Raw genomic sequence first — 16915 nt, 5'->3', positions numbered from 1 at the left:
TGTAAATTTATATCTTTACTTGTTGCTTTGTATGAAAATTCCTCGTTTATGGTAAGAGTTGGAGGAAACTGTTCGCCATTTGTTCTAAGACTGGTGTTAAGCAGGGCTGTATTTTGAGTCCAATCTTATTTGGTATTTTTTTGAACGATCTCTTTGGTTTATTAATTCTTTCGGTGATGGTATAGAAATAGATGGTTTCCAAATTAAAATACTAGCTTATGCAGACGATATTGTAATTTTATCTGATTCTTTAGTTGGACTCCAAAGATTGATTGATAAATTGCAATTTATTTAGATGAAAATGGTTTGAAATTGAATTTGAATAAGTCTAAGATTGTTGTTTTTCGAAGAGGAGGTAAGAGTGCCAGGGCAGATAAATGGTGGTTTAAGAGTTCTCCAATTCAAGTTGTCTCCAATTACAAATATTTGGGTGTTACATTTTCGTCTAATGGTTTATTCCATACGCATTACATTAATAAGAGAACTCATGCTAGATTATTGATGAATAAAATTATTCAGTTGAAGAGATCTGCCAAATTACGTAATCTGAGGGATTACTTACATTTATTGAAAACTGTGGTTTTGCCCTCTTTGTTATATGCTTCAGAGATTTGGGGTTTTAATCTGACTAATGGTGATGGTATACAGACTGAATTAAACAGGACAATAGAATAATTTTTACGTAAATTGAGTATAAATACAGAAAAAAACGAATTATATCAAAGATGGGACAAACAAGCTTACATCTCCAGAACTGAGCTTATAATTCGTTTTCATTCTCAGCCTGATTCTACTTCGATGTTTTATGTTGGTAAAAAGTTAATGTTTTAAGATGTTCTCAGTGAAGAAACATAAAAGTATCGAAATATAATATTCACACACACAAAAATATTAATGTATGTCGACATTAGAAATTTGAAATCAATTATAGAATGTCCTCGGATAGACATATGGTGTGATTGTCTGTTTCTTCTGTCTTATTTTGTTTTTCTACGTGAAAATAAGATCTTTTAGAACTATTGATAATATAAACATTTTGTTTCTTATATATTACCTTCAATTACAGATTCAAACTTTAACACATGGAGCACATCTTTCTTCCAATTAAAAAAAATAATTTTAATACAACAAAAACCTGCGTAAACAGAAGAATTTTTCGTAACGCAGCGTTTTTCTCTTACATAAACCTGTTCAAAACGGAAACCTGATTAACTAAAAAAATAACTGACATGACGTGCGAGTAATATTTCACTATTTTTACTATTTAAATTATTACACTCATAAGTAAAAATTAGTTTTTTTTTTTTTGAACTGAAATGCATCTATACACAGTTCTAAATACAGCATGAAGAATATGTTTGGTAGACTTAATGTATATTTTCTAGTCTATAACCAGAATATACGTTGTTTTATATTAACTTGGGTTATCACAATCTAGGTTTATGATAATATAATGTACACATTGACATAAAGCACAAGATAAATCAATTTGTTTTTGATAATAGAGATTTCAGTATCTGACAAAGTATTCTTTTGGTTAACTTACTCTATAATATTATAACATTATAAAGTGTATGTTTCTATGTTGTTTATTTACTTAAAATATACTTTTCTATTTATTGACATCGACAGAAACGTAACATATTAGAAACAATCTTATATCATAAAACAAATTTGTATCTATTATTAATTGTATAAACAAGTGTCAAATTCTGATTATTCCGATTTCATTTTGCTGTAATTTGGTTCAATCTACCAGAGACTATACTATTATTACAAAATGTATATTACAATTTTTATTTATTATAATAAACTTTTATATTATTAAGTATTGAGTATTGTACAAAGTACAACAGATTATTCACACACAACCTTTTTTTTCCTCCTGTCAAATTATTGAACAAATATGAACAATTATAATTGCAAGATATTAATCAGTTCTAACAAGATACTAAATAAAGCCATTCGCTAATTCACTATTTCAAGTTTTGTATTGAAGTACAACAAATCGAAAGTCATTATCTATTTAAATTTTATTAGAATTTATTGAAAAAATTAAAATAAATATTTAAACTATGAATCAATCGAAATGAAAAAACAAAATATAAATAGCAATATTGATGACAAAACACAAGAAAATACACGAATGCCAGATCCAACGTGTCCACGCGCAATACGCCGTAGTGGATTATGTTCCTCTCAGACCTAGGCAGAAGTTTTTTATAAGGTCCTTTATGAAAAAGTATTTTTGTATATTAAAAACACGAAAAAGTTCTAAAATAATAACAATCTTTACTCTATAATTTACACTTCTTAGACGTTTATTAAATTTTAGAGGCATATTATTTATCTTTATGAGTTTTGAGCGATGAAGGAATTTGAGGCCGTAGGGACGCTCGGTATGTGTATTCAGAAATTGTTTACTGATAACACAAATGTGTAAAGGCGAATATTCGTCTCTTTTGATTCGGCACAATGTATCTATAAGATTCGTGAAATGGAAATTGCCGTATATTCTTCATGAATAACCAACACTATTCGGTATTCGGCGAAAAAGCGAATGACTGGAATAATACCTTCGTTTGTTTTCCAAACACTAATAAATATCACACATTTCAACACGTGACGTTTTTTCTCATCTGTATTTAGTTGAGACGCGTATTGTTACACATTTCAGGCTTGTTCTTTTCCTTTTCAGCAAACTAAAACAATAAAAGGAGTATACATAAAATTATAGATGTAACATCATACAGAAAAGGATTATCATAATAGAATACATACTATATTTAATTCAGTCATGTTTCGGTCATAATAAAAGTTTATTGGTGGATTGGTCATTGTATGTTGTAACGATATCAAAATTTGTATCGTTATACGTAGTGGCGCAAGAATCAACAGTGGACCAACAAAATACAAATATTTTGTAGAAGGTAAAAAAGAAATTAATTCTGTTGTGCATTTATATGTAACATGTAAAATAGAATTTAACCAAATGTCAGTTTGTTACCGTTTTTAAACAGTGGGACTTAAAATTAGGGATGCACGGCTCGTCTCTGATTAAGAAAACAGAAGAAAGAAAACAGTGGGATACACGTTCTAACCTAACCTATTCTAGTAATTTGGTTGGTAATAATTATGGTAATTTTTTAGAATAGGTTAGATTAGGTTAGAACGTGCATCACCACTGTTTTCTTTTTTTGGTTTCCTTGAACCAGAGATGAGCCGCCATTTTGAAACCATAGGTAATATTAACCAAAATTATTACTTCATTTGTTCTGAATTAGCAATATAGAACATACTATTCAGGCAATGTGCTTATTAATATACTTATATTGATTTATGATCCGTATTAAATACATGAATTTAAAATAAATGTACGTTAGTCTTATACTGTTGGTCAATTCTGCCTTCGTTTCACTGTTGAGAAAAGTGCATTTGTTATGTGTAAGCATCTCACTAGTACAGAAGAATGTAAGGTAGGTTCAAATGACACAATTATAATTTACAAATTTCTTATGGAAGTAATTGTCATTAGTATTAGATTATAATTTCACAAAAGTAAATGTAATTTATACTATTCGTTTAGAAAGATAAAAAACTGTACTATCCGTATATATATATGTATTCCTTTCAAGTCTGTATGACATCTATAAGTATGTCCCATGAAATAATTTATATATTTACATGTATTCTTTTATGGTGAACCTTTTCTGCATCACGTTACATCTATAATTTTATGTATATTATTATGTTATTATTACTTCTTTTTTGCTGAGGAGGGGCAGAACAAGCTCGAAAGGTGTAAGAATACGCGTTTCAACTAAATAAAGATGAGAAAAAATGCCAAGTGTTGAAATGTGTGGTACTTATTAGTGTTTGGAAAAGAAATAAACTATACAACACGGTTTCAGATTATTTTTTTTTTATAATTTTTTTTTTTAATTCTTTCCGCCCTGTGGGCACTAAGAGGGCCTCTTATGCAAGCCATTATGGGTTCGGCCAGGCCCACAATGGGGCGACCGGGTGGTGAGGGACGGGGCCCGACATATCCGGACAGACCACCCCCGAAAAATTCCTGGGGATTTTCGACCCGTCGGGATTCGAACCCGGGTCCCCAGAGCGGTAGGCTGCCACCTTGACCGCTCGGCCATCCGGCCACTACGGTTTCAGATTATAAATAATGGAATAATACCGATACTTTTCGATAATGGAATAATACCGGTTAATATTCGGTATTTAGACAATTCGGCCTATTTTTCGCCATTCGTCTGAATACCGAATACCTAAAAACAGCAGGAAGAACACGGTAAAATCATTTTGGTAACTCTTATTAATGCTGAACATACATTTTAAGTTCGAGTAAGCGCAATTGTTTGCTTATTTGTCTGAAAGATCAAAGGATAAGTAATAGAACTAGATTATTTTTTTAAGATATCAAAAAAAAAGTAACAAATCAAATGAAAAATACCTACTTATTATGTAGTTTATACATCTATATACTCGTATATAAAAAAAACAAGTCCTGATAGGATAATTAACGTAGAACCAAAACTACTAGCGCTAGAACTTAAAAAATTGAAAGTGTTCCTTTCGTAAAGTTTAGGCGTGCAATGGAAAGATTTTACGAAATTCAACCCTAAAGATGTGAAATAGCGTATAAGTCACAGTTATGATTTCACAGATTCGAGACAGTTTGAGAGCCCGAACGGTCCCAGGCTTTTGCCCGTTCATTCTAAGTGACTTTCATTACAAGCATTTAGCTCTCCGAAGTCTACGAGAACAATTATTTGGCATTGACGGCTGCGAATTTCGCGCCTATACGCTGCCTCGACTTGCTCGATTATGTTATAAACTCAATTTCATATTTATTTTCACATTTTCACTTCGCAGCAATTTTGCGCGCCCAATTTTCGTACGTGCGATAATAAAGCCTAATAGTTTGGCCGAATATTCGGTATTCGGCCTCAGGCCGAATATACTATTCGCTGCAACATTACTTTTCATACAATTTTTAAAATTTCGAAATTTTAATGAATAATTTATGAAATTTGTACAATTATTTAAGTATTTCTCGAAGAATTACATAAGATACTTTGAAACTAGTCTACGGTATTTGTCCATTAATGCAACGTGGGATCTAATTAAGAAGAAGCAGATAATGGTAAATGGACAAACACTATTAAATCATAATTTTATATTGGTTTAAAGTATGAACGATAATTTAAAATGTCTTGTCAAACAAGAATTTATTAGAAAGTATGTTATTTTCTTTAACAATTTTGTAAGAAAACCACGTAACGATAAAAAGTTCATGGCGTAATTTTAGGCATTTAATTATCGTTAAATTTTTAATTCATTTAGAGATAGACAAACATTTTTGCTGAACAGGAATTCACGAAGTAAACATAAACAGGCATTCTGTCCTTTAAAATGCTTAATTGTTCACCGAAGTAGTGTTTACTAATTAAGAAGAATTCGACTAATTTCATTATCTCGAAGGAAGTTCATTCCTGATTAAATCAGCCGAATAAAAATTAAGTGATTTGGTCGATTGGTTTATTGTAAATCGTATATCAGAAAGTCGTAATATCAGTCAAGTGATTAAATATTAGGCAAATTATATTGAGCAGATGCGAAATCAAACTCTACGACAACGGAGAGAATTACAAAAATTTCTGTATTTATAAGTCATGTAAAACCTATATATAATTATTTAATTAATATATATTATAAAATGCGTATATTAACATTTTAGTCATGATGATATACTTCAGTTTTACACTTAAATTATGTAATAATAACTTAAAATTAAAAAAAAAATTTCTAGAATTTGTGCGTGAACGTAAAACAGGTTTTGTGAGCGGAACTCAGCATGACTCACAGTGGTTTATCTGTAATTAGAGTCTAAAGCAACCACACGATTTTTAAACATAATTCTTCGTAAATGTGTACAACGCTTAAAGTGCGACGACATCACCTTGCCGATATTTTCAAATTCGAATTATGGATTAAAATATTCAACGATCAAATTTCGCGACATAAAGTCATTTCGCCGATCGCTAGTTTTAAGTTGGTCGCACACTACGTGTCAATAGAGTTTTCCCGTTGCTGTCGATTTACTTTGATCTCTACGACAATTGTCTATTTTGAAAATTACGACGTGTGTTTTGAATTATAATAATTTAATCATCGGATTGCGCGCATTCGACGATTACAAAACGTTATATCCCGGTCCGTTAAATTTAGAGATTACTGTACTATATGATGCGAATTTAACACATCTACAATACATACATTAATTTCTTAATAATTAATAAAGCTTTTAAGATTATCGCAAATATTGTAACAGTGTTTACAATACACAGAAACTGTAAAGAATAAAAATCAAAGTACATCATTCTATTCGAACAATTGCTACAAATTATTGTACAATATTTCGGTTATATTATCTACTGGATGCTTTCCTGGAACAGATATGAAGAGTTGAGACGAATTTTAGTACTTTGTTGTGCTGAATTACTTTCATGTGTTCATAGAAAAAGACTTAAACGACATGTTAATTGGTTAAACCGCGTGCCAAATCAACTGACTGTCAATTCGAGTCTATTCGCCACTAAAGGGTGCAGAATGTTTAAGTTGCTACAGTTGAAAACTACTATCAAAAAATACAATCAGCGATGTCTATGCCATACGTAACAGACGAAAAATTCTAATGGAGTTTAAATAAACATTGTAGATATACATAAATTCTCCTGAACAGTAATAATGCAACATTTCAAAGATTCATAAGTAATGAATGTAATAATTTCTTAATGAACATTTATTTATATAAAATTCAAATATTTAAGAAAGCGTTTCGTTTTTGAATGCGAAATGTCCAGAAGTTTTCGTGTGGCATCTCTTGTTATCAAGAACTCCGGTTATTTGAATGATGGAAGAGAAAACAGAGTACAGTCCACTTATCACCTGAAAGCAATATAAAGTGTAATAAATAAAAATTTTATTTAAAATATTTCTGTACGAGAATTTTATTTAACGTAAATTATACACAAAACACAAATAAAAATGTTCAATTCATCATTCAAAATATTTCTATAGTATTGTCGTAACAAATAATTACATAATTGTAATACGCGATATTGTATGTAAACGTATAAAATCAACGTAGAAAAATAAACTCCGAGTATATAGATTATGTTTCTAACTTCACGCTTATTTCTGAATGCCCAATTTTAATTTTTGAGCATGAAAATATGCAATTTCATTATAACACACTCTAACATTCAATTTTCTATAATACGTTACTTATTAAATTTAAAAACCAAACTAAAAATTGACATTTAAAACTATTTACCCTTAGCAGGAAATTTCTCTTAATGTAGAAAAATCCGCTCATCGATATACCAAGCGATCTTCCTCCGAATCTCTTCATGAAACAAATTATCTGTAATAATACAATTATTAATATAATCACATTAAAAATGAGGAAAATTAAAAAAAGAACACACTTTAAATCTGTATTCCGGTGTGAATAAAGTAGAATCATACTTTTCGATGTTGATAAAATTGTCGTAGATCTGAAATAAATTAATATATTTATTATAGAATCAATGTTATGTCCAGTAATTATAGAACTGTAATTTTTAGTCTATGTATGAATTAGAACAATACTCACAATTGAAGTAAAATATGACAATGCCCACGACACATTTAATAATCCAACCAGATATATCACTCCGAATATCGCGATAATTAAGCGAAATATTACATCAGTCTGCACAAACAAAGCAAAGCATATACAGAAACAAGTTTGATAAACATAAAACGTGTAATATACAGGAATCAGCGCTTTCCATTTGTCGTTCAATTCTTCTAAACACTCCCAAATTCCCCAAAGTTTCTGCATCAGTTCATCAATATGAGATCGTGTCGAAATTTGGGAAATTTGCAAAAGAACAGAAATGTTTATCAATCTTTTTCCTGCAAGTAAGTTAAAAATTAATGCAAATAGAACTATACAAACTGCGTGTGACGCAACATAAAAATACCAAAGTTCGACACCGATAACGCAAAGCAAAGATATTCTAAAATCGTAATGTACCGATTGGAAAGTAGGATACCCGATTAACAAGTTTCCTGTGAAAAAACAGAGAAGCAAGAGAACATACAAGCAGAAACAACGAAAAAGGTACGGTTCATATTTTTGGAGAAATTCTTCCTCTTCCTTGAAATCTCTCATCAAATTATGAATATTAATCTTTCTTCTTTTGACAATGCTGAATTGTAAACCTCCGTACAATGAACAACACCAAAGTATTAATATAATATACATCTTATTATTTTCAAATAACATAAGGTTTTGAATGCAGTAACCTTTTTCTGTAGCTATCATTGAAGTAAAGAGAACAACCATACTCCATAAAAATATTTCTAGTACATTGGAGTAAAGTATAGAAAGTTTTGGCATTTTCGTTGATGTTTTCTTTCGACAATTGCAAGCTTCCATCGGATCTAAAGCGAAAACTTTCATTACAGAAATCAAAGGCTGAAGTGTTCCCGCCACACAATTTCTTAACGAAGATTGCATGTCTGGATACTAAAATTTTAGCTCTACTTCGATGTCCGATGGTTATCAAACAGTTATTTAATAGTCTCTTCGGGTAGATTATATCACACGACAAATTGAATAATATGCTATTTATGTAAATTAAATATTTGATACGTATTACAGAATTTCGAAAGTCTTTTCGAGTCGTCGCTTTCCACTGGAATGCTCTTCATGTGAGCGTGCGAGTGAATGTGGTATCTGATTGGTAAATATTGATCATAGCGTAATAGGTCGATGGTGTGACGTCGACGAATGTTCGAACGAATCACGTCACAGAATGGTAATAGAACGCGATAATTAGAAACAAGACATAATCGATGAACTTGTAGCTAATTTAACGAGATTAAATTTAATGTATTTTTGGAACTAATTTTTAAAAATATATTGATAATCGTTATGACAAAAGGCTTTTATAAGTCGGATTTAAATGCAAACACCCGATATTCTTTCATAAATTCTTAAAACGACCAAGTTAAGTAGGTAACGTCTATCTCATCTTTTCTGAATGTACATTTAATTTTTGAAATGTTTTCTCTAAACACTTGTCTTCCAGTTTTGAAATTTTTTATTTCATTTCAGTAAACTTAGCGCCGAAAACTTTAAAAGTTGTCCCTATGTTTTGGTAAATTGTCTTCCATTACACTTCGCTTAAATAAAGACAAAGAGTAATAATATGTTGTTATGATGGATATACCAACATATTTAAGGGTATTCTGGAATGATTAAAATAGATTTCGAATGGACGTGTGTATGTGTTGTCTTAGCTGGACCGATTACATGTTACAGATGTTTAAAAAAGAAAACATTGAACTAGAGAACTAACTGTTATATATGTGCTGCAATATATGTTGCTGTTAAGATAAAAACGTAAAATGTATGTAATAATTTAAAATTTTACTGTAAAAATTTCACAATATCTTAATTTTTAGCAAATGTTATGTTTATTTGAATTGTGAAATTATACAATTTGGCAAACTTCTTTAAAAAATTCTTATAAAATACCTGGACCATTTCGTGAAGTCGTAGAATTTTCACGAGTAGTTGGGTTCTCCAACTTTGTTTTGGAATATCCTTTAGTTCTCGAGAAATTACAATAAAAGAAAGAAAATTAAAATAAATATGAAATTTTAGACGGCCATCTATCGACATAAATCGAATTTAAATCTCCCGCCGTCATCTGATTGGTTAAAAAAATTAATATTCCTAATTGGCTCGCGTCAGAAAAAAGTAGGTGTGACTTCTGTAAATGACGCTATCGGGAGTGCACCGATGCAACCGGAAAAAGTAAACAGCCTACGTCATTAGTCTAACGGTCCTTGTCTGACCTAATTTTCGTAGAATCAACATTGGAGTAAGCTGTAGTAAAACGTAGTAGTTTATAGTAAAACGGTCTTCTCTAATATTCATAGTACTTTGTAAAGCTCGGATTTCAATTTAATAAGTATTATTTAGTTCAGAAACATTATAAATACATCATTAAGTAGGAGAATAACGAAAAACTTTATTTTTTATTATAATACAATTTACAAAATCGAAAGTTCGTATATCGTAATATTATAAAAAACTACATCGAAACATACAAAGTCACCTAATTTACTTAAATTCAGTTCATTATACAACTGTAGATACTCTTGCCTTCCTCAGTTTCCTCAAACAAAATTCGAAAACTTCAATTAATCCTATAAATATTTAAGCGCCATTACTATTCGAATTAACTGTAATTACAAATATAACTGAAAAATATTTTCGACATAAACCCTAGGCAATAATTATCAAAACAAAATTCTTCAAGTATAAATTTTTCTGATCGAGTAATATGTAATAATAGTTTTATCTATTAGTCTTGCCATATTCTACTTTCTATGTTCACATCCATTTAGTTTCATGTAATTACACTTTAAATGTAAAAAAATCTACCAACAAATTAGTTTGCTAATAAAGGGACTACTTGCTAATTAAAGTTTGTATTCTTCTTTGACGTAGTTCTACGTTTTAGCACTAAATTGGTAGACATGTCTAAATAACACGCTTATAAACACTAAAAACCATAAATGTCTCGAAACTAGAACTACATAATTATATGCACAAATAAATTAGTAAACCTATAATACATGCCTTCATTTACATCCAAACAAAGATCAGTTCTTGCAAATTGTCAAAAAATAAATTATTTTCAACTTTTCTTTCTGTAAAGTAGCATATTCTGAAAAACAAGTTCTATATTCAGAGTAAAATTTCCACCTTTTATCCGTTAAAAACAACGCAAAATCTACGAATCCAAGTAATAAAAATTTATCGCAGTGAACTTCGAAAAAACGAGAAACACAGAAACACCAAACCGCACGCTATTAAATTTTCCCGCCAATTGATTAATATAGTGATGCTCCTGTAAAAATTTTATCACATGACGAAAAGTTTTAGAATAAATGCTAAAAGTTTTAAAAAGTTATTTCATGAAATTCGATTAATTTAATTAATACACAATAACTAAATCTGTTTAATAAAAGTTAATAATTTACCACTATAATTATGCAAATTAGACATAAAAAAGATCGCTGCGCAAATTCTTCCGCCAACTATACGTCATGGAAAAACTTACGATGTCAATGCGATTGAAGCTTTCCCACTAAACACTGACAATTTTATATAATTATTTTATTAATCCAGTCAAATTTAAATAATATAAAATGTCTAGATCTGTTTAATGAAGATTATCACAAATATTATTACAAATATGCAAATTAGATATGAGATAGGTCACTAGGAAATCTCCCGCCAAGATAAAAATAGCTTTCGGTCACGTGTTCACCAAGAAATATGTTTAAAATTTAATTTTTCAGCTTACATAAACCGTACAATAAATGAGTATTTCTTCGAAAGAAGTCGATATACACGAATAAATAATAATTATTTAATAATGCTTTTATCCATTTTCAGTTGATATTGTAAAAATTAAGCCATTTAATCTGTGTGGCTTTTATAATTTAGAGTTTCCGAGTATTTTACTGTGAAATTCAATTTAGTAAACAGAAATAAAGTTAGGTTATTAAGTATAAACAGCACAATACAATAATTTTTACGTAAGTTGAGTGTAAATACAGAAAAAAATCGAATTATATGTGATTGTCTGTTTCTTCTGTCTTATTTTGTTTTTCTACGTGAAAATAAGATATCTTTTATAACTATTGATAATATAAACATTTTGTTTCTTTATATATTACCTTCAATTACAGCTGCAAACTTTAACACATGGAGCATGTGAGAAAGTATTATTGTATAGATTATTACATTTTTATGAATACACCTGAGACTCGTGACAATATAGGCCTATATTAACCTACTTTAAGTGTCAATATTTTATTTAGAATCATTTTAAACGTTATTATTACATCAAATTATGAAATGGAATGTTCCAAGTATAGGAGTAAGAGGGAGGGGAAAGAAGCCATGCGTGGGGAAAAAATGAGTTTTTATCTAAATTATAATAAAATTTACTTATATTTACGATAAATATCGATAATTTTCTTTTGGAGAAATGTATCTTGATAAAATTAATTATCTATATGAATGAAACTTTCAATAATACATTAGTTACAATGACTGACGTTCCTTTCTTACCCTTTCTGTAGTATGTCTTATTATTAAACATAGTTTCCTAGATTATAGCATAATAATGTGTAAAAAAAAAAAAAAGGAAAATTCTGTTAATTTGTAAACACAGATACTATCACATAACAAGCATACTGTATCCTCTGTATATTTAAAGTCAGTTATTCGCGATTGAATTTTTCTAGATAAACCTGTTTAATCTTTAATTTATTTGACAGAAAGAAATTGTTTATGGCCGTATTTCATATATCTAATGTTTTTCTCGTGATATTATTTCTAATATCGGAATAAAATATACATTTCTAATATGGACATACATCAATATTTTTAATTCTGAATATTATATTTCGATACTTTTATTTTTCTTCACTAAGAACAAAGTACTTTTATTTTGAAAAATTAACTTTTTCCCAAGATAAAACAGTCGAAGTGGGAACCAGGCTGAAAATGACAATGAGTATATGAGCTCTGTTCGAGGGATGTCAGCTTATTCGTCCCATCTTTGATATAATTCGTTTTTTTCTGTATTTACACTCAATTCACGTAAAAATTATTCTATTGTCCTGTTTATAATTAATAGCTTGTCTTTGTTTCTGTTTACTGAATGGAATTTCACAGTAAAATATTCGGAAACTAAATTATAAAAGCCAAACAAATTAAATAGCTTAATTTTTACAATATCCACTTAAAATGGATAAAAGCATTATTACATATTTATTATTTATTCGTGCATATCGACTTCTTTCGAAGAAATAATCATTTATTGTAAAGTTTTTATAAGCTGAAAATTATTCTGTTGTCTTTGATGAAATTTGTTACAGTTTACTAATTTTTACAGAAACATTAAATTTTAAACGAGGATATTAGTTAAAATTTATTAATTTGTACACAAACATTAAACTTTTTGACATATTTCTTCGTATTTCTTGGTGATCACGTGACCGAAAGCTATTTTTATTTTGGCGGGAGTTTTCCCACATTGATCTTTGTCATATCTAATTTGCATATTAGTGATAGTACATTACTAATCTTTATTAAACAGATCTAGACATTTTATATTATTTAAATTTGACTGGATTAGTAAAATAATTATATAAAATTTTTAGTATTTTTCAGGAAAACTTCAATCCAGGATGACGTAAGAGTCATCCATGGTTCGCGGGAGAATTTGCGCAATGATCTTTTTTATATCTAATTTGCATAATTATAATGGAAAATTATTAATCTTTATTAAACAGATTTAGTTATTGTGTATTAATTAAATTCATCGGTTTTTGTGGAAGAATTCTTTAAAACTTTTAGCGTTTATTTAGAAACTCTTTGTCACCTGATGACATTGGACAAGAGCATTTTCGTTTTGTCAATTGTATATGATCAGTTCGTGAAGTGCGGTTTAATGCTTCTGTGTTTCTCGTTTTTTCGAAGTTCACTGCGATAATTTTTTATTACGTGGATTCATACATTTTGCGTTGATTGCAATGGATATTTAAAGGCGTAAAGTTTACTGTGAATTAGTTCTAAATTCAGAAAGAAAGTTGAAAATAATTTATTTTTTCGACAATTTGCGAGAACTGACCTTTGGATATTACATCTTATATATAAAATTCTCGTGTCACAATGTTAGTTACCGTACTCCTCCGAAACGGCTTTACCGATTTTTACCAAATTTGATATGCATATTCAGTAGGTCTGAGAATCGGCTACTATCTATTTTTCATACCCCTACACCATCTCCCCCCTTTCAAAAATATATTTATATATAAATTAAGGCTTTTATGTCCAACAGATGGCGCTACCTTCCGACGAACTAAGTTTGCTTTTCTGTCAGGCATTATGCTTTTCTGTGAGAATGGACTGAAGCAGATCATTTTCTATCTATCTATATAAATAATATATAACGTTCGTTTGTTCTTTTCTATGTTGTTTATATTAGTTTTAGTTTACGTTGTTTAGCATCGCGCGTGAGTTCTTTTGTATTTTATTTAAATTTGAAATTGGTTATTCGGAACAGTATTCGAATGTTGTTAGCCTGACGATGGCCATGGAATGGGCCGAAAACGTTTGTTTATGATTAAAGTTAAAGGTTCTCAGCATCAAGGTGTTGTTGTCTTACAGTGTAATAGAGTCTGAGTGAGGTTAGGAGAATAACTATTAATTATTCCTATTTTATTAAAATTATTACTTAATATAAATATTAATATAAATAAAATATAACGTTCGTTTGTTCCTACCGATTCCTTTGAAATTTTGACACAACGTTGCATTCGAATACGCACGTGTTTTTATATAATATACATGTCGAAATTCCCCCCAGTGGGGGGAGATGGACGGGTTTAAGGCTTACTGTGAAGAACTCGGCTTCTATTATACTATTTTACATGCGGTTTTTTGCATTTTTAATTGCGTTTTAATAGGTTACGTCAACAGAATATACACTAAAAAGGGATTTTTCGATATTCCCCAGCGGGAAAAGTGACGGGATTAAGGCTTACTGTGAAGAACTCAGCTTTTATTATACTATTTTAGATGCGTTTTAATAGGGTATGTCAAGAGAATGTAGACTAAGAAGGGATTTTTTGAAATTCCCCCCACGGGGGAAGTGTTATGCATTTATAATAGATACATTTTGAGCCACAACAACGCGTGGCCGGGTCAGCTAGAAATTACCTAGAAATAATTTATATGGCAAAACAACGTTTGCCGGGTCAGCTAGTATGGATATAAATGAAGGTATGTATTATTGGGCTACTAATTTATTTGTGTTTATGTGTATTGTTGTACTGTAACTTAGTTTGTTTTACTATGTTAGAGAAAGTAGGTCACACATTGGATTTCTGACATAAAACTGTCTGCTTTTTCAGAGTGAAGCGGACCCTCTCAGTGAAGTGTGTTTTAGGGAAGTTATGCTTTTATTTCTGATGCATGCCAATGATGAAAATTGTTTTTAAAATTAAATATCGGTCAATGACGATAACATATGTTATAAATGTGAAGATGAATATAAAAATATTTCTACATTTTTTGTTGTTTCTTAAAAATTAATTTATTCAAATTTATTATATGTCAAGTAAGTTAATTTACAAAATGCTAATATTTTAATCCGCTTTAATATTTCGGTGTAAATTTGAACAACGAATTTTAAAATTTTAAATAAAAGATATACTGAAATTTTCTTTTATTTACAATGATTACGTCACTTCTACAGAATGTAGAACACGAGACGACCTTCACCCACATTTCAGTCTGGAAGAAAGGCCACCAGTCGTCGTAGTTGTAAACGTAACAACCTTTACGTCATCTATTGTTGTGGATGAAATTCGTTAACTGTCAATTACATTTTCTTGAATTTGATTCGCAAGTTGGAAAAAATCGTCATTACTTAAATGCCTAAAACTTTAAAAAATTATATAAAATTGAAAATAAATTCAAAACTTTTGGAAAAATCGTAACGGATGGAAAATCAAAAAAGAATTTATTATAAATTTTTTTTAAAAAAATTTGCAAAAAATTACCGCGAAAAAATTCATATATAAAAATATTATATGACAATAAAGAACGATTTTTTCTTTACTAGACGTAACTGTTTAAATTTTTTTTTCCTAAACGGAAACGAGAAAAACGCGTGGAAAAATTCTTAAAAAATTTTTCACGCTTTAGCTCCACAACTAAGTGGAAGTGCTACGGCTGACTGTTCCACTGTTAAGAGGTTAATGGACTTATATAAAGCAGTGTCTTAAACATGGGTTATGTTGATCACTTAACGTAATGATAACATAAATATTTGTGTAATGGCAAAATTTCATTATGCGTTCTACTTATTATGGCAATTAATTTAGGAATGATAATTCCATTAAACATTCGTTTCTGCAGAGTGATACACGTCACGTGATTCAGAATAATGTAGTTTATGCCACGATGTATTTCGAAACTTAATGGAAACTTTTAACGCACGCAATTAAGTTACAAAATTTAGCTATCAATTAATGTACATTAACGAATAAATTCTTTTGTTCAATTTCAGTGTTAATATCGAGTTATAGGGACATTTCTGACAAATTAGAGTTTACTGGCTCTTAAAACGGAAGTAGATTTATGAGTATTTTTAATGATGAACATCTCAAAATCAATCGTCTCGGTAATCTGGTTGAATTTAGAAAGTCGACTTACAGACTTACACAGAAGTTATAAATGTTATAAAAATATATATAAATTTAATATTAAAGCTAAATGTTAATACAGTTCAGCATGTCAAAGACCCGAAAGGGGGTCGACTTGGAAGGCTGAATGTGCGCTATCGATCGAGAAATTAAAGATCTCCTTTTCAGACACGAATAGGAGGAATTAAACGTTGAAAGTTTTTATTAAACTCCAAAGTCAGGGAAAACGTGGGTCAAGAAAAGTCGGATTTAGTCGCGACGTTGATCTCTATCGCGTTCTCCATCCGGTTTCGCGTTTGAAGAACGTGACGTTCTTGGTTGTTGGTGCTTGCCAGCGAGCGACTAGTCGACTCCAGGAACTAACTTTCGCTCCCCGATTTGGGTTACGATGGAACTTTGAAGAAAGTTGTAAGAAACTTTTTGTAAATTAATAAACGGTTTATGATGGAAAACCTGCCTCAGTGAGTTTTTCCACTCTCACACGACAGTGTTGACCGCTCGATTGTTGTGACATTTTCTCCCAATCGGCTAACTTCACACA

The 16915-nt window shown here is 30.0% G+C and overlaps 1 protein-coding gene across 1 annotated transcript in view; it reads left to right on the top strand.

Annotated features, from left to right (window-relative positions):
- LOC136973475 (zinc finger protein 721-like) overlaps positions 1-16915 on the top strand; it is a 64093-nt gene that overhangs the window by 26097 nt on the left and 21081 nt on the right. The window contains 2 exon segments of the mRNA XM_067268207.1: positions 296-640; positions 704-811. Of these exon segments, the coding sequence (XP_067124308.1) occupies positions 296-640; positions 704-811 (453 nt within the window).

Source organism: Centruroides vittatus, unplaced genomic scaffold, assembly GCF_030686945.1.
Source record: "Centruroides vittatus isolate TY-2023 unplaced genomic scaffold, ASM3068694v2 contig_318, whole genome shotgun sequence".
Lineage (NCBI taxonomy): Eukaryota > Metazoa > Arthropoda > Arachnida > Scorpiones > Buthidae > Centruroides > Centruroides vittatus.
Note: the sequence above shows the minus strand (reverse complement) of the source record. Positions and strands in the feature narration are given on the sequence as shown.